Consider the following 27718-nt stretch of genomic DNA (forward strand, 5'->3'; position numbering starts at 1 on the left):
TATGAATTTTGCCGGTTAATAGAGAATTCCGGATATTTAGGTGCCGTTTAAACGAGAGTTTCCTGTACATAGATACATAGAAGATAGGAGCAGGAGTAGGCCATTCGGCCCTTCGAGCCTGCTCCGCCATTCAATGGGATCATGGCTGACCATCCAAATTCAGTACCCGATCCCTGCCTTCTCCCCTTATCCCTTGATCCCTTTAGCCTTAAGAAATATATCCAACTCTTTCTTGAATATACTTAATGAACTGGCCTCCACCGCCCTCTGTGGTGAAGAAATTCCTCCTCATTTCAGTCCTAAATGGCTTACCCCTTATCCTTAGACTATGACCCCTGGTTCTGGACTCCCCGGCCATCAGAAACACCCTTCCTGCATCTAGTCTGTCCAGGCCTGACAGAATTTTATAGGTTTCGATGAGATCCCCTCTCAACCTTCTAAACTCCAGTGAGTATAAGCCCAATCGACACAATCTCTCCTCATACGTCATTCCTGCCATCCCAGGTATCAGCCTGGTGAATATTCGCTGCACTCCTTCCATGGCAAGAACGTCCTTCCTCAGGTAAGGCGACCAAAACTGCACACAATACTCAAGGTGTGGTCTCACCAAGGCAACAGGTATTATCAAAACCCCAAACTTTCTATTATCAAAACCCCAAACTCTCTATTATCAAAAACCCAACCCCTCCATTATCAATAATAAAACCCTCTATTATCAAGAACCCAACACAAGTGTCCGTCCATCATGCATGAGCCTTGGTAATTGGCACCAGGAGCCCATTTGACATGATAGGCAAGCCTGTTCCTGTCCTCATCCGACACCCTCTCACTTTCTGGAAGTGGCAGCCCTGTTTGTTTGTTTTATTCCCATTCTTCCTAAGCCCATAGTCCTGAGGCCAATTGTAGCAACTCCTACCACTGCTCGTTTTGAGATCAGAACCTGAACACAAGGTAGATCACCGACCAAACCTAAAGAAAGAACTGACATTTATGTAGTACCTTTCACCACCTCGGGACATCCCAAAGTGCTTTACAGCAATGAAGTACTTTCTGAAGTGTAATCACTATGGTAATGTAGGAAACATGGCAGTCAATTTGTACACAGCAAGCTCCCACAAATAGCTTGAAATAAATGGCCAGATGATCTGTTTTAGTTGATGGTTGAGGGATAAATATTATTATTAAAGACGTTATAGCAGGGCACTTAGAAAAGTTCACAGTAATCAGGCAGTGTCAACATGGTTTTGTGAAAGGGAAATCATGTTTAACCAATTTATTGGAATTCTTTGAGGAAGTAACATGAGGAAGAAGAAGAAGAGAAGAACATGTAAAGGGGGAGCGGTGGATGTACTGTACTTAGATTTCCAGAAGGCATTTGATAAGGTGCTACATCAAAGGTTATTGCGGAAAATAAAAGCTCGGTGTAGGGGGTAACATATTGGCATGGATAGAAGATTGGCTAGCTAACAGGAAACAGAGAGTGGGCATAAATGGGTCATTTTCTGATTGGTAAGATGTTTCGAGTGGTGTGCTACATCAGTGCTGGGGCCTCAATGTTTAAAAATTCATATAAATGACTTGGATGAAGGGACCGAAGGTATCATTGCTAAATTTGCTGATGACACAAAATAGGTAGGAAAGTAAATTGTGAAGAGGACAAAAGGAGGCTACAAAGGAATGTAGATAGGTTAAGTGAGTGGGCAAAGATCTGGCAAATGGAGTATAATGTGGGAAAATGTGAAATTGTCCATTTTGGCAGGAAGAATAAAAAAGAAGCATATCATCTGAATGGTGAGAGATTGCAGAGCTCTGAGATGCAGAGGGATCTGGGTGTCCTAGTGCATGAATCGCAAAAGGTTATTATGCAGGTACAGCAAGTAATTAGGAAAGCTAATAGGATGTTGTGGCGTACTGATCACAGAAGGACACAATCTGCTTTCCGGTCCATAGACTATAAATCAGGCGTCATGCCTTTAAGAAGGATCACACCTTTAAGAAACTCGATCTGCAACATAGTTAAGCCCAGAGCGGTGCAGGAGCAGTCGAAGCTGTGCACTGATGAAAGGCAGTCGTACTTTGTGAGTCTCTGACTCCATTTTGTGTTCAGCATGCAGCCTCAACAATTAAACCTTTTCTGTTGAACCTCTCCGAGTTCAGTATTTTTTGCTAGGAATACGTAGACTCCTACAATGTTATCATTTATTGCAAGGGGAATTGAATACAAAAGTAGGGAGGTTATGCTTCAGTTATACAGGGCATTGGTGAGACCACATCTGGAGTACTGTGTACAGTATTGGTCTCCTTATTTAAGGAAGGATGTAAATGCGTTGGAAGCAGTTCAGAGAAGGTTTACTAGACTAATACCTGGAATGGGCAGGTTGTCTTATGAGGAAAGGTTGGACAGGCTAGGCTTGTATCTGCTGGAGTTTAGAAGAGTAAGAGGTGACTTGATTGAAACATAGAAGATCCTGAGGGGTCTGGACAGGGTGGATGTGGAGAGGATGTTTCCTCTTGTGGGAGAATCTAGAACTAGGGGTCAGTGTTTAAAAATAAGGGGTCGCCCATTTAAGACAATAATGAGGAGAAATTTTTTCTCTCAGAGTGTCGTGAGTCTTTGGAACTCTCTTCCTCAGAGAGCGGTAAAAGCAGAGTCTTTGAATATTTTTAAGGCAGAGGTGGATAGATTCTTGATAAGCAAGGGGGTGAAAGGTTATCGGGGGTAGGCGGGAATGTGGAGTAATCAGATCAGCCAAGATCTTATTGAATGGCGGAGCAGGCTCGAAGGGCCGAGTGGCCTACTCCTGCTCCTAATTTGTATGTTCGTATGTTTGTATGTAGGACAACGGGGAGAACTTTCCTGGTCTTCTTCAAATAGTACCATGGGTTCTTTTACATCCACCTGAGGGAACAGACAGGGCTTTGGATTAACATCTTTTTCATCCTTGTTCCTCATCTCTCTAGACATCCATATGGTTCATCTGCCTCTTCAGAAAGTGTCCAGGTTCCGTCCCTCTCTCCATCAGGTACTGGAGCACAATGTATTAGTGTCTCTTTTCATCACTGAGAAGAATCTGTATTGCACCGGAGATAAAACGGTGTATCCATAATACGCCTACACCTGAACTGTGCTGTTATATCATTTACAGAATAACACAGGGAAACGGTAGTGTAGTGATTGCGTTACTGGATTAGGAATCCAGAGACCTGGATTAATAACCCTCTCCTCATTATTCTCCTCTCACTAGGAAAGAGGAGACTGAAGGGTGACCTGATAGAGGTCTTTATGCTTATGAAAGGAGTTCGATAGGGTAGACGTAGTGAAGATGTTTCCATTTGTGGGCGAGACCAGAACTAGGGGCCATTAACATAAGATAGTGACTAATAAATCCAAAATGGAATTCAGGAGAAACTTCTTTACCCAGTGAGTGGTTAGAATCAGCAAGGATATACTTGCATTGGAGGCAGTTAAGAGACGATTCACTCGGTTAATTCCAGAGATGAGGGGGCTGACTTATGAGGAAAGGTTGAGCAGGCTGGGCCTATACTCATTGGAATTTAGAAGAATGAGAGGTGCTCTTATTGAAACATACAAGATACTGAGGGGGCTCGACAAAGTAGATGCAGAGAGGATGTTTCCCCTCGTGGGGAAATCTAGAACTCGGGGGCATAGTTTCAGAATAAAGGGTCGTCCTTTTAGAACTGAGATAAGGAGGAATTTCTTCTCTCAGAGGGTCGTAAATCTGTTGAATTCTCTGCCCCAGAGAGCTGTGGAGGCTGGGTCATTAAATACATTTAAGGTGGAGATAGACAGATTTTTGCAAGGTAAGGGAGTGATGGGTTATGGGGGCGGGCGGGGAAGTGGCTTTGAGCCCAAGATCAGCCATGATCTTATTGAATGGCGGAGCAGGCTCGAGGGGCCAAGTGGCCTATTCCTGCTCCTAGTTCTTATGTTCTTATGTTCTTAGAATGTGGAACTCACTGCCACAGGGAGTAGTTGAAGCGATGAGAAGAGGAAGAATGGAATAGAAGGATATGCAGAACCACTGACACTGAGGAAGAGGAAAGAGGGTTAAGGTCCTGCAGTCAGAGTTTAAGGAGCTAGGGAGGAGGCTAAAAAGCAGGACCTCAAATGCAGTAATCTCTGGATTACTCCCAGTGCCACGCACTGGGGACTGGTGTCGATGGGGGTGGGGGAGGGGTGATGGGGAGTGGGTTGGGGCGGAGGAGGGGGTGGGGAGGAGCGGTGGGGGAGGGGTGATGTGGGGTGGGTTGGGGTGGGGGAGGAGCGGTGGAGTGGGGGCGATGTGGGGTGGGGGAGGGGTAATGGAGTGTGGGGAGGGGGAGGAGCGGTGGGGGAGGGATGATGGTAGGTGGGTTGGATCGGGGGAGGAGCGGTGGTGTGGGGGCGATGTGGGGTGGGGGAGGGGTGATGGAGTGTGGGGGAGGGGTGATGGGGAGTGGGTTGGGGTGAGGGAATGGCTGGTGTGGGGGCGATGTGGGGTGGGGGAGGGGCGATGAAGTGTGGGGAGGGGGAGGAGCGGTGGGGTAGGGATGATGGGGGGTGGGTTGGGGTGGGGGAGGAGCAGTGGTGTGGGGGTGATGTGGGGTGGGGGAGGGGTGATGGAGTGTGGGGGAGGGGGAGGAGCGGTGGGGGAGGGATGATGGCGGGTGGGTTGGAGCGGGGGAGGAGTGGTGGTGTGGGGGCGATGTGGGGTGGAGTGGGGGAGGGGTGATGGAGTGTGGGGGAGGGGGAGGAGCGGTGCAGGTGGGGCGATGGGGACTGGGTTGGGGTGAGGGAATGGCTGGGGTGGGGCGATGCGGGGTGGGGTGGGGGAGGGGTGATGGAGTGTGGTGGTGGGGAGGAGCGGTGGGGGTGGGGCAATGTGGGGTGGGATGGGGATGGGTGGGGGCAGTTTGATTTTCTGCTGTGGGAATGGTAAAAATCTAGGGCTAGAGATTCTGTAGCGGCCCGGTTGCGGGGCTAACTTTTTGAAATCTCAGAAAAGCATCGCCAGGCAATAATCATTTTCTGGTCCCAGGAAATTGGGCATTAGCGCTCCAGGAGGGAAGTGGAGCATTAAGTCAAACTCTAACCACTTCTCTTAGGTGTTAAAGTGCGAGAGCGGGGCAGTTGCGGCAGTGCGCTGAACAATGTGGAGCGCAAAGATACCGGCATCGGAGGGTGTCTCCCTCACTTAAAGGGGAGGGCCGTTGATGGCGCACAACATACTTCTGCTCAGTTCTGTGTTGCCAGGCGACCTGCGCGACTGCCATTACAGCCCCGAACACTCTCAGAGAGTGGAGGGCAGCAATGAAGCGTCGAAACCTTTTAGCAGGCACCGGACTGGTGCAAAGAATAAAGTTTGGCCTACCTGAAAACCACTGCCTTTAATTGGTGCTCCCCCAGCGGCCAGCCGAGGTGATAACACCTCCTCTTGCTGCCGTTGCCGACGCCCGGCGATACAGCGGGGGGGCGGTGGTGGAACGGGAGGGAATTTCACATCCGGGGTGATAACGGGGCGGCGCGGCGCACTCTATGATGTCACGATCGCGAGGTGCCAGAGGGCGAGGCGGTAAGTGTTACCGGCAGGGAAGTTGGCGGGCATCACTGAATTTGCCGCGCCCGGGTCGCTAACCCCTTAGCGCCCTGTTACCGACCCCCCCTCCAGGTGCTAACGGGAGGCGCAAAGCAGCTGAATTTCTCCCCCTAATCTACTAACAAGTGATTGTATTACAGGCCAGGACTCTGCAAATATTTCCAGTATCGTTACTAAAGGAAGCAAGCCCAATGGCGCTGACGGAGGTAAGAACAGTAGAACAGCTTTTTGTTTCTATGGTTCTGCTGTGGCATTTATTCGGTGCACAATCCAACATGAGGGGGTACGGTTATGTAGTGGTTATGTTACTGGACCAGTAATCCAGTAGGACATCAAGTCAAATCTCCACCATGGCTGTTTGGGGGTACAGATTCACGAGGTATTAAAGGCAACGCCTCAGACTTTATCAAAGGAGGCATAATGGGGGGAAAATTGGGTATCACCCATTTTGGGGCGCTAATATCGGCCGGGCGCAAAGTTTAGCGCCTGGTGCTAATTATTGCCTCCGACTGCAAAATTCGCCTCTATCGCCCTCTGGAGGTGATTGGAGCACTAAATCAGGCGCTACGCACCTCTCTTAAGGCGTTAATGTCGGGGAGCGAGGCGCTACCTCAGAACGCTACCGAAGCACAGGTGGTGTCCGTTACCATGGAAGCCAGACAGACTGGCGCCGTCTTCTTCAAGGGGAGGGGCCATCTTGCTGGCCAGCCACACCCTGCTCATTGCAGTCTTGAATCTCGGCCTGGAGAGACCTCGAAAGCAATTGTGTGGGAAGCACTAATGGATAGGCCCAGGGAAAGAGCTCGGCGCTTAGGAACCTCAAACGTGGTGCTGAGGGCCAAAACTCCTTAGGACAGCGTTAAAACCAAAAATTTTGGCAACAAGAATAGGCAGGAAGCGTCCACCTTTAAATAGCGCTCCCCCAGCCCCTTCCCGACTTGAAAACATTCCCCTCTACCTGTCGTTCCTAGCGGCAGGCGCTTAGGCAGGCGGCGTGACTCAATATCCAGTCCGGGGCGCTACTGGGGTGTTACACGCTTGACTGACGTCACGATCTGCGGGCACAGGAGATCGTGGCGGTAGTGTTCATCGCCGCCGCAAAATTTCGCGAGCGGCGCTAAAGTTCCTAGCGCCCCGTTAGTGCCCCCTGGAGGCGCTAACGGGAGGCGCTAACCAACCAAATTTTTCCCCCATAGAATATATAAGCCAAGAGGTCACGATGAGCCTGTATAACACTTTAATAAGACCATAAACTAAAGCAAAATATGGCAGGGGTTGGAAATCTAAATTAGAAGCAGAAAATGCTAGAAACACTCAGCAGATCAGGCTGTTAGCGTTTCAGGTCAATGACCTTTCGTCACATTAACTGTTTCTCTCTCCACAGATACTGCTGAGTATTTCCAGCATTTTCTGTTTTTATTTAATAAGACCTTATTTAGAGTATTGTGTGCAGAATTGGGCTCCACACTATAGGAAGGATAGTTAAGGCTTCAGGGAGCGTAAAATCACGGTTCACTGGGATACTGCCTGTTATGAGGAAATACAAATACAGCAAAAGGCTTGAAAGTTTGGAGCTTTTTTTGATGGAGGCTTACGGCACAGAAGGCCTCGTCCTGTCCGTTATTTTCACAGTCTCTAAATTGTCAGACTGCTTATCCGAAATATAGTTCTGGATCAGCAGAAATTTTCTCCAGTTAAATATTGGGAAGACCGAAGCCGTTGTTTTCGGTCCCCGACACAAACTCTGTTCTCCCGCTATTGACTCCATCCCTTTCTCTAACACCTGTCTGAGGCTGAACCACACTGTTCACAACCTTGGTGTCATATTTGACCCTGAAATGAGCGTCCAACCACATGTTCTTGCCATGGAAGGAGTTCAGCGAAGATTCACAAGGCTGATCCCTGGGATGGCAGGAATGACATATGAGGAGAGATTGAGTCGATTGGGTTTGTACTCGCTGGAGTTTAGAAGAATGAGAGGGGATCTCATCGAAACTTATAAAATTCTGACAGGTCTGGACAAACTAGATGCAGGTAGAATGTTCCCGATGGTCGGAGAGTCCAGAACCAGGGGTCATAGTCTAAGGATAAGGGTTAAGCCATTTAGGACTGAGATGAGGAGGAATTTCTTCACCCAGAGAGTGGTGAACCTATGGAATTCTCTACCACAGAAGGCGGTTGAGGCCAAGTCTTTAAATATATTCAAGAAGGAGTTAGATATATTTCTTAGAGCTAAAGGTATCAAGGGATATGGGGAGAAGGCAGGTACGAGGTACTGAGTTTGGACAATCAGCCATGATCTCATCGAATGGCGGAGCAGGCTCGAGGGGCCGAATGGCCTACTCCTGCTCCTATCTTCTATGTTTCTATGTTTCTATAACTAAGACCGCCTACTTCCACCTCTGTAACATCGCCCGTCTCCGCCCTTGCCTCACCTCATCCGCTGCTGAAACCCTCATCCATGCCTTTGTTACCTCTAGACTTGACTATTCCAATGCACTCCTGGCTGGCCTCCCACATTCCATCCTCCGTAAACTTGAGGTCATCCAAAACTTGGCTGCCCATGTCCTAACTCGTACCAAGTGCTGTTCGCCCATCACCCCTGTGCTCGCTGACCTACATCTACTCCTGGTTAAGCAACGCCTCGATTTCAAAATTCTCATCCTTGTTTTCAAATCCCTCCATGGCCTCGCCCACTCCCTATCTCTGTAATCTCCTTCAGCCCCACAACCCCACTGAGATATCCGCGCTCCTCTAATTCTGCCCTCTTGAGCATCCCTGATTATAATCGCTCAACCTTTGGTGCCCGTGCCTTCTGTTGTCTAGGCCCTAAGCTCTGGAATTCCCTGCCTAAACCTCTCCGCCTTGCTACCTCTCTTTCCTCCTTTAAGACGCTCCTTAAAACCTACCTCTTTGACCAAGCTTTTGGTCACCTGCCCTAATTTCACCTTATGTGGCTCAGTGTCAATTTTTTTTGTCTTATAATACACCTGTGCAGCGCCTTGGGACGTTTTACTATGTTAAAGGCGCTATATAAATACAAGTTGTTATAGAAACATAGAAACATAGAAGATAGGAGCAGGAGTAGGCCATTCGGCCCCTCGAGCCTGCGATCATGGCTGATCATCCAAATTCAGTACCCGGTCCCTGCTTTTTCCCCATACCCCTTGATCCCTTTAGCCTTAAGAAACATATCCAACTCCTTCTTGAATATATTTAATGTATTGGCCTCTACTGCCTTCTGTGGTAGAGAATTCCACAGGTTCACCACTCACTGAGTGAAGAAATTCCTCCTCATTTCAGTCCTAAATGGCTTACCCCTTATCCTTAGACTGTGACCCCTGGTTCTGGACTCCCTGACCATCGGGAACATCCTTCCTGCATCTAGTCTGTCCAGTCCTGTCAGAATTTTATAAGTTTCAATGAGATCCCCTCTCATTCTTCTAAACTCCAGCGAGTACAAGCCCATTGTTGTTGTTGTTGTTATGCTCACATGTCCATATTCCTTTCGAGCTAGTGCTGCTGGTGTCTGATGAGGGTGGTGGGGGTGGGGGGGTTCTCTGGTAGCCTGTGGCCTTTAATGAAGCAGAAAGGTTTACATTGGTTTTGCCACCAGTGTCCAATACCCATGCACCAAGCATCGACAGCGCCAGCACAGCACTTAACCCAATACAAAAACAATTGTATCCCTACACGGTTCAATCCTCAATTAGGCATTTAGCTCCTTTTCAATTAACACATCATTCGCAGTTCTTGAACTTCAAATATCCACTGCTCTGTGGGGTAGGGAGTACAGTGGATCTGCTAGTCTGTGGGGTGGGTAGCATCGTTGGTGTCCTAACCTGTGGGGTAGGGAGTACAGCGGATCGCCTAACCTGTGGGGTAAGGAGGGTCGTGGATCTGCTAATCTCTCATTGCATTCGCTAGCTTTGTGTCCAATGTCCTCTAGCTCCAAGACCATTGGCTATGCCACTTAAATTTACATTCTCTGCACCTGAATAATGTTTCCAGTCTCTTCATAGTGAAAATGAGTTGAGTTAAAGAAAGAGAGGCTTGCATTTCTATAGCGCCTTTCACGATCACAGGACGTCCCAAAGCGCTTTACAGCCAATGAAGTCGCTGTTGTAATGTAGGAAACGCGGCAGACAATTTGTGCACGGCAAGCTCCCACAAACAGCAATGAGATAACTGACCAGATAATCTGTTTTATTGATGGTAGTTGAGGGATAAATATTGGCCAGGACACCAGGGTGAACTCCTCTTCGGAATAGTGCCATGGGATCTTTTACATCCACATGAAAGGGCAGACGTGGCCTCGGTTTAACGTCTCATCCCAAAGATGGCACCTCCGACAGTGCGGCGCTCCCTCAGCACTGCACTGGTAGTGTCAGCCTGGATTTTGTGCTCAAGTCTCTGGAGTGGGATTTGAACTAGAATCATAGAATTCACAACCTTCTGACACAGAGGCGAGAGCACTGTAAGGGGGGCATCTTTTAACTGGTTTAAGGTAATTTACCTGGCCAGCAGCCTTTGCCTCTGAGCCCTGACCAATTCCAACCTTTTACCTGGTTTACGGTAATTCACCTGGTCAGCAGTCTTTTTGCTGCTGCACTCTAAACCAATTTACAAACAGCGGTTTCGAATCGCTACCCCTCCTTCAGTTCTGAGTGGAGGAACTTATAATTAATGATTTTAAAATGGACAAGTGGTTTGGATGAGAGAAAAATCAAGTTTTATTACCTAAATAAACTACAATCAAAAGAATAAACTATATCACACGAACACAGTAATTACAGTAAAACTATATAACAGGGGGTTGCAGACGGTGAAAACGAGGGATACAATGGCTACAATGTTATTTAAACAATCTTAGCAATTACCCTCAAATCACCACCCCAAACTCCTGCTAGGTTGCCTTGTTGAGGAGTCAGAACACCCTGCTCACCTGTGGTCCAGCGAAGTAAGAGAGAGATAGCTTCTCAGCAGCTATCTTTATACCTGGCGAGGTCCTGCCATTCTGCCCTGCAAGGGCTGTGTGCAAAAGTCCCCGCCCAAAGGGTCCAATACACAAGAGAAAGCTGTGATTGGCTAACTCAGAGTGGTTGGACTGGGTTAATGTGTCTTCCGGAGCTCCCTGGGCTGAAACAAAAGGGAAATACAACTGCTCTATTGCCCAGAATGCTAGGTGATTTAGACCCATTCAATTCTTGAACGGATCCCATTCAAGATACAAAAGTCTCTTCTGCAGTTTAGATGTATCCACTCGATATACAAACAAATGCTAATAGCATTCAATTGCTTTGTAAACAAAGCATTGTCCTGTGCTAACATTTTGTCTCAATTGAACCTTACTTCCAGACACAGAAAGCTGCATTCCAAGCCCCTTTGTCTTCGGCCATGTGGTATGACAGCCATTTTTATCCCTGGAAATTTAAAAGCACAACGCCCAGGGATTCTTTTAATCAAAAAAATTGATCTTCAGAACTGTAAATTATTGCGAATTCTTACAGTCCGCCCTTGGATACTTCCAGCTTGCTTGTAGTATCCTCTTGAAGAAATTAGCAATAATTTCTGACCCCTCACAAACAACCATCCCCTGTATTTACCTAATAGCTATCTGTCACTGATCCCCGTCCCGTCTATTCCCCTTAAATTCCAGAAAAAAACCATGGTACGGTAGGCATCTTACAGATACTTCAGTTTGCAATAAGGGGTCTCATACCCCTACACGCTTGTAAAATTATACAATGTAAACCAAATTTACAATCACCTTTTTTACATCATAACTTATTACAAAATGTTGCAATCTTAGTTACACAAGGTAATCAAAATGATCCCAAGCACAGAGAGGGTCCTACGCCTCTGCTCAACTTGGAGTTGTCACAAAATGGTCCCAAGCACGGAGAGGATCCTACGCCTCTGCTCAACTTGGGGCTGCAACACAAAATACAAAAAATCATTAAACATTTGAAACAACATGCTTAAATAAAACCCTGACCATCACGTGCCGATGATGGGTCACGAAATTTGAGTGGGTATTGCTCCTCCCACCCAGGCAGTAAATGTACCTTCCACCACCCTTTGATCGTCTTAAACTTTAAAAACAGGCAGAATGGATTTACAGACCAGCCTGCTCTGCCAGCCCCGAGCCATTCCCTTGTCCCTGTGTGGAGGCGGGGTACCCCTCCTGTTTAAAATATACCTTAGCACAGACCGAGACCGGGGAGCATGTGACCGTGACTCCCAGTTCCTCCTCCTCCCATCTTCCCTTGACTGGCTGCAGAAAATGATGAGTGCCTGTGTGGCGGCTCTCCCTGGCCCCACACTGATCCGGCCACCCACTCATCCTTCCCAGCCACACTTATCCTCTTTGCCCGTGGGCCCCCGGGTGAGTTCCTCCCTTCCCCGACCGCACCCACGCGACTCTTGGGTATCCCCCTCCCCTATACAATCTTTCCCGGGCCATCACCACCCACTCCCGGGGAACGCGTCCCTATGACCAGGCGCCCGCGCTTCCCCATCATGACTCCTCAACAGCGAGGTCTCCCGCACGTGAACTTCGGTCAGGATAGTGCTGGGTTGGGGGCCATGCCCCACCCAGCTAGGGCCATCTCTTCCCCGTAGGAGGAGTAGGCAAGTTCCTCCGGACCCTGTCCGGTTTTTCCCGAAGATCGCTGCGGGGTCTCCTGGATTCATCCAGTGGCGAGGTGATCCCCAACATTCTGTCTCCATATCTTCATTCGATGCCCAGCTCGGGCTGGGCGAACATGGCTGCTTCATTTTCCAATCTCCTGCAAAAACTTAAAAGGACATGCAGCCAGGTCTCACTGGCCTGCTGCCTTAGGTGGAGACATGGTCGGGTCCCTTGACCTCAGACCAAAATACAAACATTTGGCACACATGTAAACTTAAACTCTTTAAACTTAAACTTAAGACTAGTTGGCCTAGAAATTGGGTTTTGGCGCAGCAACGGCTTTAGCGCCGGAAGTTAGTGCCGGAGCTAAGTCGCGCTGGTCGGGCCACAAATTCACTACTTCTGCGCCCAAACGGCTGCCGGCGCTGCTGAAAGCTGTTAGCGCCTGAAAACTGGCGCTATGCGCTGAATTTCGGCGCTATTCCGGCGCTGTGGCGCCCGCTGCGGTGCGGCAGGTTCGGGAAGTGCAGGCCTCCTCCTTCCCTTAAGGAGGACCTGCCTGCACCCGGCCGCGGCCCGCGATAATCTTATTAAAAATGAGCCCGGCACCTCGGACAAGTGCCGGGCTTGCTTCTGTTCCGGGGGGGGGGGGGGGGAAGTCCGGGGAGGGAGCTGCGGCCAGGCGGGCGGCGGGAAAGCGGCCGGCCGCCGCGGGGCCTTTAATGCGCCGGCGCAAACTTGTGCAAGGCACCTCTGCCAGAACGTTGCTTGCGGCTGCCACGGGCGAGGCGGCCGCAAGTCAATTTCCCAGTTCGGGCGGGTTACCATGGCAACCGGGACGCTGCGCACACCGATGACGTCATCGGTGCCGGTGCAGCGCTACTGGTCTACCGCGGCGGAAGGGCCCCAGGCAATTTAGGCGCCGGCGCCAATTGCAGCGCTAGGCCCTCTAGCGCCGCAAAATCGGCGCTAAGGGCACTGAATTTCTAGGCCGTTATGTCAACAAACTTAAAATACACCTTAAAAGCACGCTATATTCACACACATAGCTATAATACAAATGCCGCCTGTCTCCGGACGGCCAGGCTAATCTCTGGCACTGTCGCAGATTGCTGCTGGCTGCAGCGAAGCTGGACTGTCTCCTGTCTCTGGTCCCTCGCAGCCTATGGCTGTTGAGTGGGGGCCTCTGTTCTCTGGCTTCTCCCTGGCTCGGGAGGCCGCCCTGCTCCACTGTAATGTGGGTGACCATGCTTTCTTAGGCTGGGGCACCCGCTGAGACCTTCTGAGGGGTGTCTCTATGGGGGAAACTTTGGCTGGCGGACCCTGAGCTTGGGTCACAGCCCTAGCTGGCTGGGAGCCTTCTCCCCCATGTCCAAATAGCCCACACTGTATAATGTACCTGGCAGCCTGCCGGTGCAAATCTCTCTCTGGGTTTGTCTGCTCTTCCCTGCCCACTCCTGTGCTGGGGGCAGGTATACTCTCACCACCCACTGCTGGTGGCTGGAAATTTTCCTCCCCATGTTTAAAACCTGGTGTCAGCTCCCTCCCTATGTCTCCTGCAAGAGGGATTGCTATCCCTGCTCCCCCAGGGTCCCACATCATGGGGGGGACCACTCTAGAAGCGGGCTGGGAAGCTGGATCCCTTTAAACAGACCACTGCACCTGTCTTTACAGGCGGTGAACTTGAACTTGCATGGACAGCAAACTCATGTTCCCTCACCCAGGTGGCTTTAACTGGGGAATTTTGGACATGCCTTTTTTCTGGGGCCAAAACTATCCCCTGTGTGCCTCCCTTGTCCCGGATTTCTGCTACTGGACCTGCTCTACAGGGGTTCCAGAACTCTCCTTCCCTGTTCCCTGGCTTAAACAGCTTACTCTGAACATGAATGGCTCCTCCCCCCACACAAGCCACAGTGCTTGCCTGTGAACTCGAACTTGCTGCGGGCTGAGGATTCCTGTTCTCAGGCTCACTCCTCACGGGCGGACCGTACCTCCGTTGTTGGAGGGGGTACACTGATCCTGGTCCCCGCCTGCCTAGCAGGACCTGCTGGTGTTTTCCTACCACCCCATTGTCCACCCCTCCTCGCTGCCAGAGCTCCTCAGAACCCGGAGCTGTGGGCTGCTGTCTTGGGAGCTCTAATTCCCTAGCCAGCCTTTCCCTGGGTGTTGCCTCTGGGGCGGTTTGATTTGGGCTGCCAGTAAAATCCAGCTGACCTGCCTTCGGGCTGATCACGCAAATCATTCCCCTTACTACCTTTAAAGCCACGTTAAGGCTTTCTATCTCTGCCCTACAGGGGCCATGATCTGCTTCACCAAACCTGGCATTCTCTTCCCGCAGTCTCATCTCATTTTCCCTGGCCTCAGTGATTTGGTACTTTAGGGATTCTATCTCGTTCCTTGCATGGCTTTTTCCCTTGCTAACTTCTTGGGTGAGGTGTGCAATTTCCTCCTGTAGCCTCATCTCACAGTCCCTTGCCTCTGCTGCTTCCTGCACAAGGCGCTCTATAAATGCCTGGCATTTCGTGACCTCTAGTGTGAGGCATGCATTCTCTTCCCGCACCCTCATACCACTAGCTCTGGCCTCATACACCTCTCTGAGGCGTTCTACCTCCACCTGGCATTTTTCAAGCTGGGACTCCCGATTCTTGACATCTTTAACCTCCTCCTGCACCCTCTTCTCACCCTTCCCAACCCAGCCACCTATACCCTGATAGGTCAGCCTACACACTGCTGCTAACATCCGTAGGGCTACCCACATACTGAAACGAGAGAAACAAGAGCTGATGCTTTCTCCAGATCCAGACCACTTATTAAATCAAAAACTGCCTCCACTCCTACCTGGCTTGCCATTTGTAAGGGGGGCATCTTTTAACTGGTTTAAGGTAATTTATCTGGCCAGCAGCCTTTGCCTCTGAGCTCTGACCAATTCCAACCTTTTACCTGGTTTACGGTAATTCACCTGGTCAGCAGTCTTTTTGCTGCTGCACTCTAAACCAATTTACAAACAGCGATTTTGAATCGCTAGCCCTCCTTCAGTTCTGAGTGGAGGAACTTATAATTAATGATTTTAAAACGGACAAGTGGTTTGGATGAGAGAAAAATCAAGTTTTATTACCTAAATAAACTACAATCAAAAGAATAAACTATATCACACAAACACAGTAATTACAGTAAAACTATATAACAGGGGGTTGCAGATGGCGAAAACGAGGGATACAATGGCTACAATGTTATTTAATCAATCTTAGCAATTACCCTCAAATCACCACCCCAAACTCCTGCTAGGTTGCCTTGCCGAGGAGTCAGAACACCCTGCTCACCTGTGGTCCAGCGAAGTAAAGAGAGAGATAGCTTCTCAGCAGCTATCTTTTATACCTGGTGAGGTCCTGCCGTTCTGCCCTGCAAGGGCTGTGTGCAAAATTCCCCGCCCAAAGGGTCCAATACACAAGAGAAAGCTGTGATTGGCTAACTCAGAATGGTTGGACTGGGTTAATGTGTCTTCCGGAGCTCCCTGGGCTGAAACAAAAGGGAGATACAACTGCTCTATTGCCCAGAATGCTAGGTGATTTAGACCCATTCAATTCTTGAACGGATCCCATTCAAGATACAAAAGTCTCTTCTGCAGTTTAGATGTATCCACTCGATATACAAACAAATGCTAATAGCATTCAATTGCTTTGTAAACAAAGCATTGTCCTGTGGTAACGTTTTGTCTCCATTGAACCTTACTTCCAGACACAGAAAGCTGCATTCCAAGCCCCTTTGTCTTCGGCCATGTGGTATGACAGCCATTTTTATCCCTGGAAATTTAAAAGCACAACGCCCAGGGATTCTTTTAATCAAAAAATTTGATCTTCATAACTGTAAATTATTGCGAATTCTTAGAGCGCTGCCCACTGAGCCACGGCTAACACACAACGGAATCTCTGTTTAATATGACAGATTATAACATGCACCATGTGACACAGCTGAGAGGTTACGTGACTGACTATTATTTAACTCTTCTTCATTACAGTTTCTTCTGATGTCTGCACTTACGCCGACGTTGTGTTCATGAACCGGCAAGGTAAATGGATCATCTGTGAAAGCAGAGAGCAGTAGCTCACTCGAACAGATCAAAGGTCTCGCACTGCCAGCCAAGGCGCTTCTACAGTCAACCAAGCGTGTTACAGCCCCAGATGCCCTCCCTTTCATAGTTGTCTGCAGCCTGTATCCTAGCTCGCTCCAAGTACCATTCGCCGATCAGCCCTGCGCCCGCTGACTGACATTGGCTCCCGGTCCGGCAACGCTGCGATTTTAAAGTTCTCAGAGCGCGATGGTGTAAAACGGGTGATGGTGCGTCGGCTGCCCATTTTTACACCTGCCCAATTGTTAGTGTAACACTCGCTTGTGTACGTAATTGTCACAAATAACCTCCCAAAGATGTCGGGGAACAAAGGGTCTAATGACAGGGAGGAACTGATAGAAATCAGTATTTGGAGGGAAATGGTGTTAGGGAAATTGATGGGATTGAGGGCCGATAAATCCCCAGGGCCTGATAATCTACATGCTAGGGTACTTAAGGAAGTGGCCCGAGAAATAGTAGATGCATTGCTGGTCATCTTCCAAAATTCGATAGACTCTGGAACAGTACCCATGGATTGGCAGGTAGCTAATGTTACCCCACTATTCAAAAAGGGTGGTAGAGAGAAAACGGGGAATTACAGACCGGTAAGCCTGACATCAGTAGTGGGGAAAATGCTAGAGCCCATTATAAAGGATCTAATAGCAGAGCACTTGGAAAAAAGTGATCGGATCGGACAAAGTTAACATGGATTTACAAAAGGTAAATCGTGCTTGACTAATCTACTGGAATTTTTTGAGGATGTAACTGGTAAAATAGATAAGGGAGAACCAGTGAATGGGGTGTATTTGGATTTTCAAAAGGCTTTCGATAAGGTCCCACATAAGAGATTAGCGTGTAAAATTAAGGCACATGGGATTGGGGGCAAGGTATTGACTTGGATAGAGAACTGGTTGGCAGACAGAAAGCAAAGAGTTGGAATAAACGGGTCTTTTTCCGAGTGGCAGGCAGTGACTAGTGGGGTACCGCAGGGATCAGTCCTTGGACCCCAGCTATTCACAATATATATTAATGATCTAGACGAGGGAACTAGATGTAATATCTCCAAGTTTGCAGATGACACAAAGCTGGGTGAGCGTGTGTGCTGTGAGGAGGATACCGAGAAACTCCGGTATGATTTGGACAGCTTGGGTGATTGGGCAGAAGCATGGCAGATGCAATATAACGTGGATAAATGCGAGGTTATCCACGTTGGTGTCAAAAACAGGAAGGCAGCGTATTATCTGAAATGCAATAGAGTGGGTGAAGGGGAAGTGCAACGAGACCTGGGCGTCCTTGTGCAACAGTTGCTGAAGGTAAGCATGCAGGTGCAGCAGGCGGTTAAGAAGGCAAATGGTTTGTTGGCCTTCGTAGCAAGAGGGTTTGAGTACAGGAACAAGGATGTCTTGCTGCAGTTGTACAGGGCCTTGGTGAGACCACATCTTGAGTATTGTGTGCAGTTTTGGTCGCCTTATCTGAGGAAGGGTGTTCTTGCCATGGAAGGAGTTCAGCGAAGATTCACCAGGCTGATACCTGGGATGGCAGGAATGACGTACGAGGAGAGATTGGGTCGATTGGGCTTGTACTCGCTGGAGTTTAGAAGAATGAGAGGGGATCTCATCGAAACTTAAAATTCTAACAGGACTAGACAGACTAGATGCTGGAAGGATGTTCCCGATGGTCGGGGAGTCCAGAACCAGGGGTCACAGTCTAAGGATAAGGGGTAAGCCATTTAGGACAGAGATGAGGAGGAATTTCTTCACCCAGAGAGTGGTGAACCTGTGGAATTCTCTACCAAAGAAGGCAGTAGAGGCCAATTCATTAAATATATTCAAGAAGGAGTTGGATATATTTCTTAAGGCTAAAGGGATCAAGGGATATGGAGAGAAGGCAGGGACAGGGTACTGAATTTGGATGATCAGCCATGATCTCATTGAATGGCGGAGCAGGCTCGAGGGGCCGAATGGCCTACTCCTGCTCCTATCTTCTATGTTTCTATGTTTCTATGTATCATAGCACACTCGAACCAAAAATTCATTGGGGGCCCAGAGCCCTGTGCAAGGGCCTGGATGCGAAGTCCGATGGCCGCTGCTACTAACCTGCCAGAGCCCTTGGGGTCAGTGGGCGGTCGCTGGCTGAGTCCGTGAATCACGGGCACCCGACTGCCGCAAGAGAATTGGCAGGTGGTGGTCTGCTTGTGGGGTGCGGGGGGGGGGGGGGAGTTGGGGGATGGGCGGGGGGTGCTGCTGCTGGTCCCCCACTTCACCACCAGGAGTCAACATTGGGAGCCCATCAGCACCCTTGGTACGGGGAGCGAAGTCGACATTTACCTGTAACTAACCTCTGGGTGTCCAGGCTACGATAGTGCGTTGGTTATGTTGCTAGTTTATGTTGCCACGTTATGTTGCTAGGTCCCGCATTGGACTCATCAGTCACCTGCGAATTCATTTTTAATGTGGAAGCAAGTCATCCTCGGTTCCGAGGGACTGCCTAAGAAGAAGAAGCAGGAGGTTAGAAATCCAGAGGCCTGGATTCATGACTTCTAGTAAGACTGTGAGTTCAAACCCCACCATGGGAATTTGAGAATCTGAATTCAGTTTTTTTTTTTAAAAACTAGAAAGAAAAAGCTGGTATCAATAAAGCTAACCATGAAGCTGCTGGGTTGTCATAAAAATCCCAACTGGTTCACTAATGTCCTTTAGAGAAGGAAACCTACTGCCCTTACCTGGCCTGGTCTCACCGCAATGTGGTTGACTCTTAACTACCCTCTGAGATGGCCTGGACAAGCCACTCAGTTGTATCAAACTGCTTTGGAAGAAGGCAGCCCAACACCACCACCTTCTCAACGCAACTAGGGAACGGCCCCTATCACATATATATATTTTCATCTTTTTTTATCCACAATTTTTGTTTGACCCCCCTTTTTTTCTTCCCTCCCACATGGCAGCTGTCCTTCATTCTGCCAGCGCAATTCACACTCCATCTAGAGCCATCCTTTTTTTCCTTAACCTGTCCCATTACCACCTCCTCTCGCCTTGAATATCTCTTAATGTCTCTCAATGTCTCTCAATCTCTCCTGCTTTCTATCCTATCACTGACCTTCCCTTTTGTTCTTTCACCCCCTCCCCCTTTTCCCAGCCCCTAAACCTACTTTCCATTTCCTGCTTTTTTCCAGTTCTGACGAAAGGTCATCGACCTGAAACGTTGACTCGGTTTCTCTCTCCACGGATGCTGCCTGGCCTGCTGAGTATTTCCAGCAATTTCTGTTGTTATTAGGGAATGGGCAATAAAGGTTGGCTTTTCCAGTCCACATCCCGAGATTGAATGTTTTTATAAAAAGGCTGTAACCCAGACCGGGATTGGCCCTGATGTCTCTGGATGAGCCGTTGAAGGAGGGGCAGTTTTGCCTCTTCCCTCTTGGCGCACCAGCCTCTGTAGATCCGCCAAGCTGCTGCGAGGCTGAGGTCACATCCATTCCTAACATTAGGGAGACGCTTTCTCCCCCACCCCAGCCCCGGCTATGTCACTGGCCCTGTAAGGGGTGAGCACCCTTTACAAAGCCCTGCGGGAATTCCCAGTGTAGAACTGGGTCCCGGCCTAATTTCCAAGGGTATTGCTGCTGGATTTATGGTGGGACTGCTCACTGTGTGTCACTGGGTAGAAAACTCCTCCATGTATTATAACACTACAGGGAAGGGGGGGAATCTTCCCACAGTCTAAGGATAAGGGGTAAGCCATTTAGGACAGAGATGAGGAGGAATTTCTTCACCCAGAGAGTGGTGAACCTGTGGAATTCTCTACCACAGAAGGCAGTAGAGGCCAATTCATTAAATATATTCAAGAAGGAGTTGGATATATTTCTTAAGGCTAAAGGGATCAAGGGATATGGGGAGAAAGCAGGGACCGGGTACTGAATTTCGATGATCAGCCATGATCTCATTGAATGGCGGAACAGGCTCGAGGGGCTGAATGGCCTACTCACAGAACACACAGAAAACCCCACAGTGCAGATAGAGGCCATTTCGGCCCATCGAGCCTGCACCGACACATATCCCACCCGATCCCCGTAACCCCTACACCAACACATATCCCACCCTATCCCCGTAACCCCACGTATTTAATCCCCCCTAACACTAAGGGTCAATTTATCATGGCCAATCAACCTAACCCGCACATCTTTGGACTGTGGGAGAAAACCGGAGCACCCGGAGGAAACCCACGCAAACACGGGGAGAATGTGCAAACTCCACACAGACAGTCGCCCGAGGCCGGATTTGAACCCGGGTCATAGAGTCATAGAGTCATAGAGTAATACAGCACGGATAGAGGCCCTTCGGCCCATCGTGTCCATGCCGGCCATCAAGCCCTGTCTAATCTAATCCCATATTCCAGCATTTGGCCCGTAGCCTTGTATGCTATGGCATTTCAAATGCTCATCCAAATGCTTCTTAAATGTTGTGAGGGTTTCTGCCTCCACAACCCTTTCAGGCAGTGAGTTCCAGACTCCAACCACCCTCTGGGTGAAAAAGTTCTTTCTCAAATCCCCTCTAAACCTCCCGCCCTTTACCTTGAATCTATGCCCCCTAGTTATTGACCCCTCTACTAAGGGGAAAAGCTCCTCAGCATCCATCCTATCTATGCCCCTCACAATTTTGTACACCTCAATCATGTCCCCCCTCAGCCTCCTCTGCTCCAAGGGTCCCTGGCGCTGTGAGGCAACAGTGCTAACCACTATGCCACTCCTGCTCCGATCTTCTATGTTTCTATGTTTCCTTGGGCCTAGTCGCGCTCTGACGCCTTAACCCGGGCGTAAGTTTGGTGTAAACCCTGTGTGCATGGGGAACGAGCAGGGGAGTGGGATTGATTGACTAGCTCTACCAAAGAGCTGGTACAGCCACGATGGGCCGAATGGCCTCCTTCTGTGCTGTATAGTTCTATGATTCTATATAAATGGGGTTGGCACCACAGTTACGGAGATGGAGCGGGAGAGGGCCCAAGGGAATTCCCCCTCCCTATGTGAGTGGAGGTAGTAATGCTTCTGCGTATATATTAATATTAAAGGTTTTATGAGTTTGTTATTAATCGCCAGTTTTTTCTTCGCATTCTTTAGGTGGCAAGAATCAAGCTGTTAACCTTTCGGATTCTGGTAACTAAAGTATATCTGTGGTTCATTTCTGTTGTGTGGGGGATATAATAATTCATCCAAATGATAATAATCCCGATAGGTTTCATCGGCAATGTGATACCATGTTAAAGCTAATTCAAAGTTTAAAATGGGAGTCCCACCATCAGAGCACCTTGAATCCTCCGGCACTGCAACAGTGTCGAATTGCACTGTGGTGCTAGACCGTCACGTCAGAGATGGAGCTGGTTGTGTCTATGATGCGACCATATTAATCGTTACAGTTCTCGGCCTCAATGGTTTGGAAAAATAGCCTTGGCATCTGTTTGCAACCAATAAATGGAGAACTGGAGAATGTGAAATAAATAGGAAGATCAGAGCCGGAGGAGGCCATTCAGCCCCTCGAGTCTGCCCCGCCATTCAATTAGAGCATGGCTGATCTGTATTTCAACTCCATCTACATAAGAACATAAGACGTAGGAGCAGGAGTAGGTCATTCGGCCCCTCGAGCCTGCTCCGCCATTCAACAAGAGCATGGCCGATCTGATCTTGGCCTCAACTCCACTTCCCTGCCCGCTCCCCATAACCCTTGACTCCCTTACCTTCTCCATCTACCCACCTTTGATCCATATCCCTTGATACCGTTACTCAACTAAAATCTATCGCTGGCAAACCCGGCATTTATTGCCCATCCCTAGTTGTCCTCGAGAAGATGGTGGTGAGCCGCCTTCTTGAACCACTGCAGTCCATGTGATGAAGGTACACCCAATGTGCTGTTAGGGAGGGAGTTCCAGGATTTTGACCCAGCGACGATGAAGGAACGGCCGATATATTTCCAAGTCAGGATGGTGTGTGACTTGGAGGGGAACTTGGAGGTGGTGGTGATGATTCTTGTAAACGGGAGTGTTAGATCCGTGATTCTGAGAGTATGATGTTTTCAATAACTACACGGATGCTGTAACTTAACAATCAACAGGTGTTTACTGGAGTAGGGTAGTCTCAAGACTGGGGTACAGAGGCATGCTCAAAGCTTATATACAGGTGTGGTCACTGCCGGTACTACAGTAAACAGGAGCTGTAAAAGTAGTTCTCTCTTAAAGGTACATACACTACAATTCCTCCCCTTTTAGATTAGCAGTACCCATAATATTCAAATAACAATTAACGCTTTAACATGTACATTAAACGACAATAGTCCATTTATAGATTCAATCTTTGGGGCGGCTTCCTGATCCTTTCGGGATAGCGCCTTTCCTGAGGTTCTTGTTCTTGGTGCGGAGGCGATTCTGGCCCCTTTTCGTCGGTTAGTTCATCGGTTTCCACTGCTACTGGTTCTGAGGTAGATGCTACCGGTATGTCGGGTTCATCCCCAGGTACGCGAGACATGGGGTTGACTCGTTCCTGTGACGCTAAGATCTGATCGACGTGGCGTCTCACAATGTTCTCCCCGACATCCACTGTGTACATTAATGGCCCCTGCCTTGTGCATATTGTTCCGGGTTGCCATTTCTCTGTTCGGTAGTCATGGGCCAAGACTGGTTGTCCTACGTTGAAGCTCCTTGTCGGCTTCTCATTGATGTGCTGGAATTGTTTATCCTCACATTTCTTCGCACATTTGGTCTGAGCAAATCCAGACGAGATCTCAACCTTCGGTTAAAGAACATCATGGCCAGGGTCTGGTTGGTAACTGCATGTGTCGCATTTCTGTAGGCTAATAAGAAATTGTCCACCTTATGCTGTAGTGGAATTTCATCGTCGCACATGGCCTTTATCGCCTTTTTAAAGGTTTGTACGAACCTCTCAGCCAATCCATTGGTGGCTGGATGATACGGGGTGGATGTGTAATGCCTTACCCCATTCCGTCTCATAAATTTCCGAAACTCTTCGGACACAAGCTGTGGTCCATTATCAGAGCAAATCTGCCCTGGCATGCTGTTTCTGGCAAATATGGTCCGTAGGACTGCAATCGTTTTCTCTGTAGTGGTTGAGGACATTTTTATCACCTCAGGCCATTTCGAATGAGCATCCACTGCTATTAAGAACATTGAGTCCATGAATGGACCAGCAAAATCAATATGCACCCATTGCCATGGAGAGGAGGGTCACTCCCATGGGTGTAGAGGGGCATGTAATAATAATAATAATCAACTTTATTGTCATTGTTAGTGCACAGGTGCAGTACAACGAAATGTAGGCTTGCGGCTCCCGAGAGTGTACATTTAGATTAAGACATTTAAACATTCAACATACATTTGGCTTGTAATACATTAACATAAACATAACCATAATAAAGTTTGGACCTTCTGGCATCCTGAGCAGCTCTTGGTTAGGTCCTCGATTTGTTGATCGATTCCCGGCCACCACACATAAGCCCTAGCAAGGCTTTTCATTTTCACCCCTCCCAGATGACCTTCATGAAGCTCATTTAGCACTTGGGTGGAATCACCACTCTGGATCCACACATCACTGTCCCCTGGCATACTGACAGCTGTTCTCTTCTGGATGAGAATGCTGGCAACAGTGAGTCGCCATGTGTTGGCCATCCCCTCACTGTCAAATCATACACCCGAGACAGCGTCGGATCATTGCGGGTCTCCTTCTCTATATCCGCGTTCGTTACTGGCAATCGTTCAATTATTGACGAATAAAATATCTCGATAGGGTCCACTGCTGGTGCATCCCCCACAGTAGGCAGTGGCAGGCGTGATAGCCCATCAGCGTTTCCATGCTGTTTCGTGCCTTTATATTCTATTTCATATTGATTCGCCCCTAGAAATAGGGACCATCTTTGTAACCGTTGTGCAGTCATCACTAGAACGCCCTTCTTAGGATTAAAGATGGGGACAAGTGGTTGGTGGTCAATCAGCAAGGTGAACTGCCCATGCAGATAGTGGTTGAATTTTTTTACTCCCCATACTAGGCTGAGGGCCTCCCTGTCAATTTGGGCGTAGTTGCGCTCGGCTGAGGTTAGTGACCGAGACGCAAAGGCTACTGGCCTCTCCAACCCGTCTGGGAATTTGTGCGACAGCACCGCTCCAATACCATAGGGTGATGCATCACATGCCAAACGAATTGGTAGTGCTGGGTTGAAATGGGCCAACACCTCTTTTGATGTGATCAATTCTTTGCACTTCTGGAAAGCTCGTTTACGTTCGTCATTCCACTTCCATGGTACCCCTGTTTGCAGTAGGATGTTCAGTGGGTGTAATACCGTAGACAAATTTGGTAAGAACTTATGGTAGCAGTTTACCAGCCCGAGGAACGACCTCAGCTGTGACACATTTTCCGGTGCTGGAGCCTTGACTACTGCCTCAATCTTTTCAGGGGACTTATGTAACCCCTCTTCATCGATAACATGGCCACAATACGAGATCTGCTTCTGGAAGAACTCGCACTTGTTGCGATTAGCTCGTAGCCCATATTCCTTTAATCTGGTGAGCACCTTCTCCAGGTTGGTGAGGTGATCACTGTCATTTTCGCCCGTGACCAGGATGTCGTCCAAATAACACTGGGTCCCTGGAATCCCTTGCAGGACTTGATCCATCGCCCTTTGCCAAATAGCTGGAGCCGATGCTACCCCGAACACCAGCCGTTTGTATTGGTAGAGACCTTTATGAGTGTTGATCGTGAGGTATTGTTTCGAGGCTTCTTCTACCTCCATTTGCAAGTACGCCTGGGCTAGATCAATTTTGGTGAAGCGTTTACCTCCAGATAGCGAGGCGAAAATATCCTCAATTCGTGGAAGCGGATATTGTACCATGTGAAGGACTGGGTTCACTGTCACCTTAAAATCCCCACAGATGCGGACCTTCTTTGGTTCCCCAGGCGTATTACTCAATGACCTCTTCATTACAGGAACGATGGGTGTAGCCCACTCGCTCCAGTCTACTTTGGACAGTACTCCTGAACGTTCCAACCCTTCCAGCTCTGCTTCGACGGCTGGTCTGATCGCATAAGGCACTGGTCTGGCCTTAAGAAACTTTGGGCTTGCATTTTCCTCTATTTTAATCGTTGCTGTTATGCCTTTTAGTGCTCCGAGTCCCTCCTGGAACACTTCTTTTGCGTCAGTTAGCATTTTTGACAGTCGTCCAGGTGTGACGTCGTCATCCTTTTTGGCCTCAACCTTCAGTGCCTGTATGGAATGCCAATCTAATTGTATCTTCCGGATCCATTCACGTCCTAGCAGTGGTGGTCTTCCATCTGGCAATACATATAAGTCCATTTTAGGTATTTCCTGGCCTTTGTATATCACTTTCACCCTTATTTTTCCTTTGGGGTAGACTTTTTGCCCCGTGTACATCTTCAAGACAATCTCTGTCGCTTTTAAGGGTATATGTGAAAATAGCCGCTTGTAGTCCCTTTGGTTTATGACTGTTAGGGCTGATCCTGTGTCCAGTTCCATTTTCACTTGGACCCCGTCTATCTTGAGTGTAACCCAGATAGGCTGGTGATCCTCCATTTTGGTTACCTTATGTAGTTTCAGACAACCCAGCTCCTTGCTTCCGGAGTCTGTATCACTTTTCTGTTCATCTGGACTACTGTCCATCACCTTATGTACCTTTTTGTACTTCTCCTGTGGAGATTTCTTGCTGTTGGCTTTCTTCCCAGACCTGCAGACTCTTGCTATGTGTCCTGCTTTTCCACACTGTCTGCACACTTGGTCCTTGAACCAACAATCCTTCTGGTCGTGTGTTGTTCTGCCGCAGCGATAACACTTCCCTGTTCTGTTGTGTATGTACCTTTAAGAGAAGAACTGATTTTATACTGCAGTACTGGCAGCGACCACACCTGTATATAAAGCCCTAGCAGGCTTCTGTACTTCAGTCTTGAGTTACCCTCTGTTCAGTAAATACCTGTTTTATTGTTCTCCTGCAGTCCGAGTATTATTGATACCCGGACACTACACTGGCGACGGGCAGGTTCGAACTCACCTGCAGTACTGCATCACCTCACGGGGATCTTTGAAGAGAAGCTTCTTGGAGGCCGAAGTCAGAACGGCGGGCGTCGACCGCGGGCAACCGTCCAGGGATCCATCGGAGAGTTGCAGGGGAGGCTGTGGAGAGCTGGGCCTGGCTCCCCAGTCGAGGTGTTCCAGCAAGTCGTGCTGGTAGCAGGTAGTGCGCTGACCCTTCTGGACTGCGGCGGGCTCGGGCTCGATCGAGCGGCTCTGCAAAGGGGCCATGCAGCGTCGTCGGGAGGAAGAGAGAGAGAGAGGGTGGAGCGCTCAGGGCGCAGTCAGTGCTCAAGTACCTGGCAGCGTGGAGAGGATAGAACAAGGGGAAGGAAAAGTGATATGCGCCTAAGCCGCGGGTCGCCGCCATTACCCTGTAGAACGCTAGGAGCAGCGTGGCAGCAAGGGGATGAAGGAAAAGCGCGGGAGGCGCCACTTTATTCCATTGGGGAAGAAGGAAAAGCGCGGGAGGCGCCATTTTAAATCACTCAAGATGCCGAAGAGTGGCAGTATCACTGCTTTCGACAACGAGGTAGAAGCTTGGACCACGTATGTGGAAAGAATTGAAGTGTACTGCAAGGCAAATGAGGTGGCTGATGGTACTGCAAGGCAAATGAGGTGGCTGATGGAAAGAAGGCGTCGGTATTATTAAATTTGATGGGCGCGAGAACGTACGGCCTATTGCGGAATTTAATTACCCCAGCTAAACCAATGGAGAAAAGTTTTGAAGAGATTGTTAATATCTTACAGAAACACCTAAACCCTACACCGCTGTTAATAGCAGAAAGATTCCAGTTCCATAAAAGAAACCAGCACAAATATGAGAGCAATGCTGACTATCTTACGGAACTACGCAAGTTATCGAAGCACTGCCAGTTCGGAGCAGGAGTGGCAGACACCTTACGGGATAAGTTTGTCTGCGGGCTCCAGAGTGAAGGAACCCAGAAACGACTACTTTCGGAAAAGGACCTGACGCGAGAACAGGCTTTCAGCGTGGCAGTATCCTACGAAGCAGCAGCACGGGGAGCTGCGGAAATACAACAGAAACCACAAGAATACAGCGCTAACGAAATGGCGTATGGAGCAGAAAAGTACTATCGCTGCGGCAGAACAACCCCTGATCAGAAGGACTGCTGGGTTAAGGACAAAGTATGCAGGCAATGTGGGAAAATGGGACACATAGCTAGAGTCTGCAGGTCGGGAAAGAAAACCAACACTACAAGAACTACTAATGAAAAGTACAAGAAAGTAAAAAAATGACAGACAGTAGTTCGGAAGATCAGGAGAGTGATAATGACTCCGGGAGCAGGAG

The 27718-nt window shown here is 48.8% G+C and overlaps 1 protein-coding gene across 6 annotated transcripts in view; it reads left to right on the forward strand.

Moving 5' to 3' along the window:
• LOC147123963 (junctional adhesion molecule-like) overlaps positions 1-27718 on the forward strand; it is a 170160-nt gene that overhangs the window by 126782 nt on the left and 15660 nt on the right. For 4 of the 6 annotated variants that reach the window (XM_085971394.1, XM_085971789.1, XM_085971462.1 and 1 more), the window contains exons 6-8: positions 2962-3023; positions 5738-5803; positions 16247-16297. In XM_085971394.1, the coding sequence (XP_085827520.1) occupies positions 2962-3023; positions 5738-5803; positions 16247-16297 (179 nt within the window). Of the gene's footprint in view, positions 1-2961; positions 3024-5737; positions 5804-16246; positions 16298-21443; positions 21480-27718 lie in introns of all 6 variants that reach the window. The other 2 variants (XM_085971706.1, XM_085971627.1) reach the window with 2 other exon arrangements.

Source organism: Somniosus microcephalus, chromosome 1 (assembly GCF_052327205.1).
Source record: "Somniosus microcephalus isolate GS21.2 chromosome 1, FLI_Smic_1.0, whole genome shotgun sequence".
Lineage (NCBI taxonomy): Eukaryota > Metazoa > Chordata > Chondrichthyes > Squaliformes > Somniosidae > Somniosus > Somniosus microcephalus.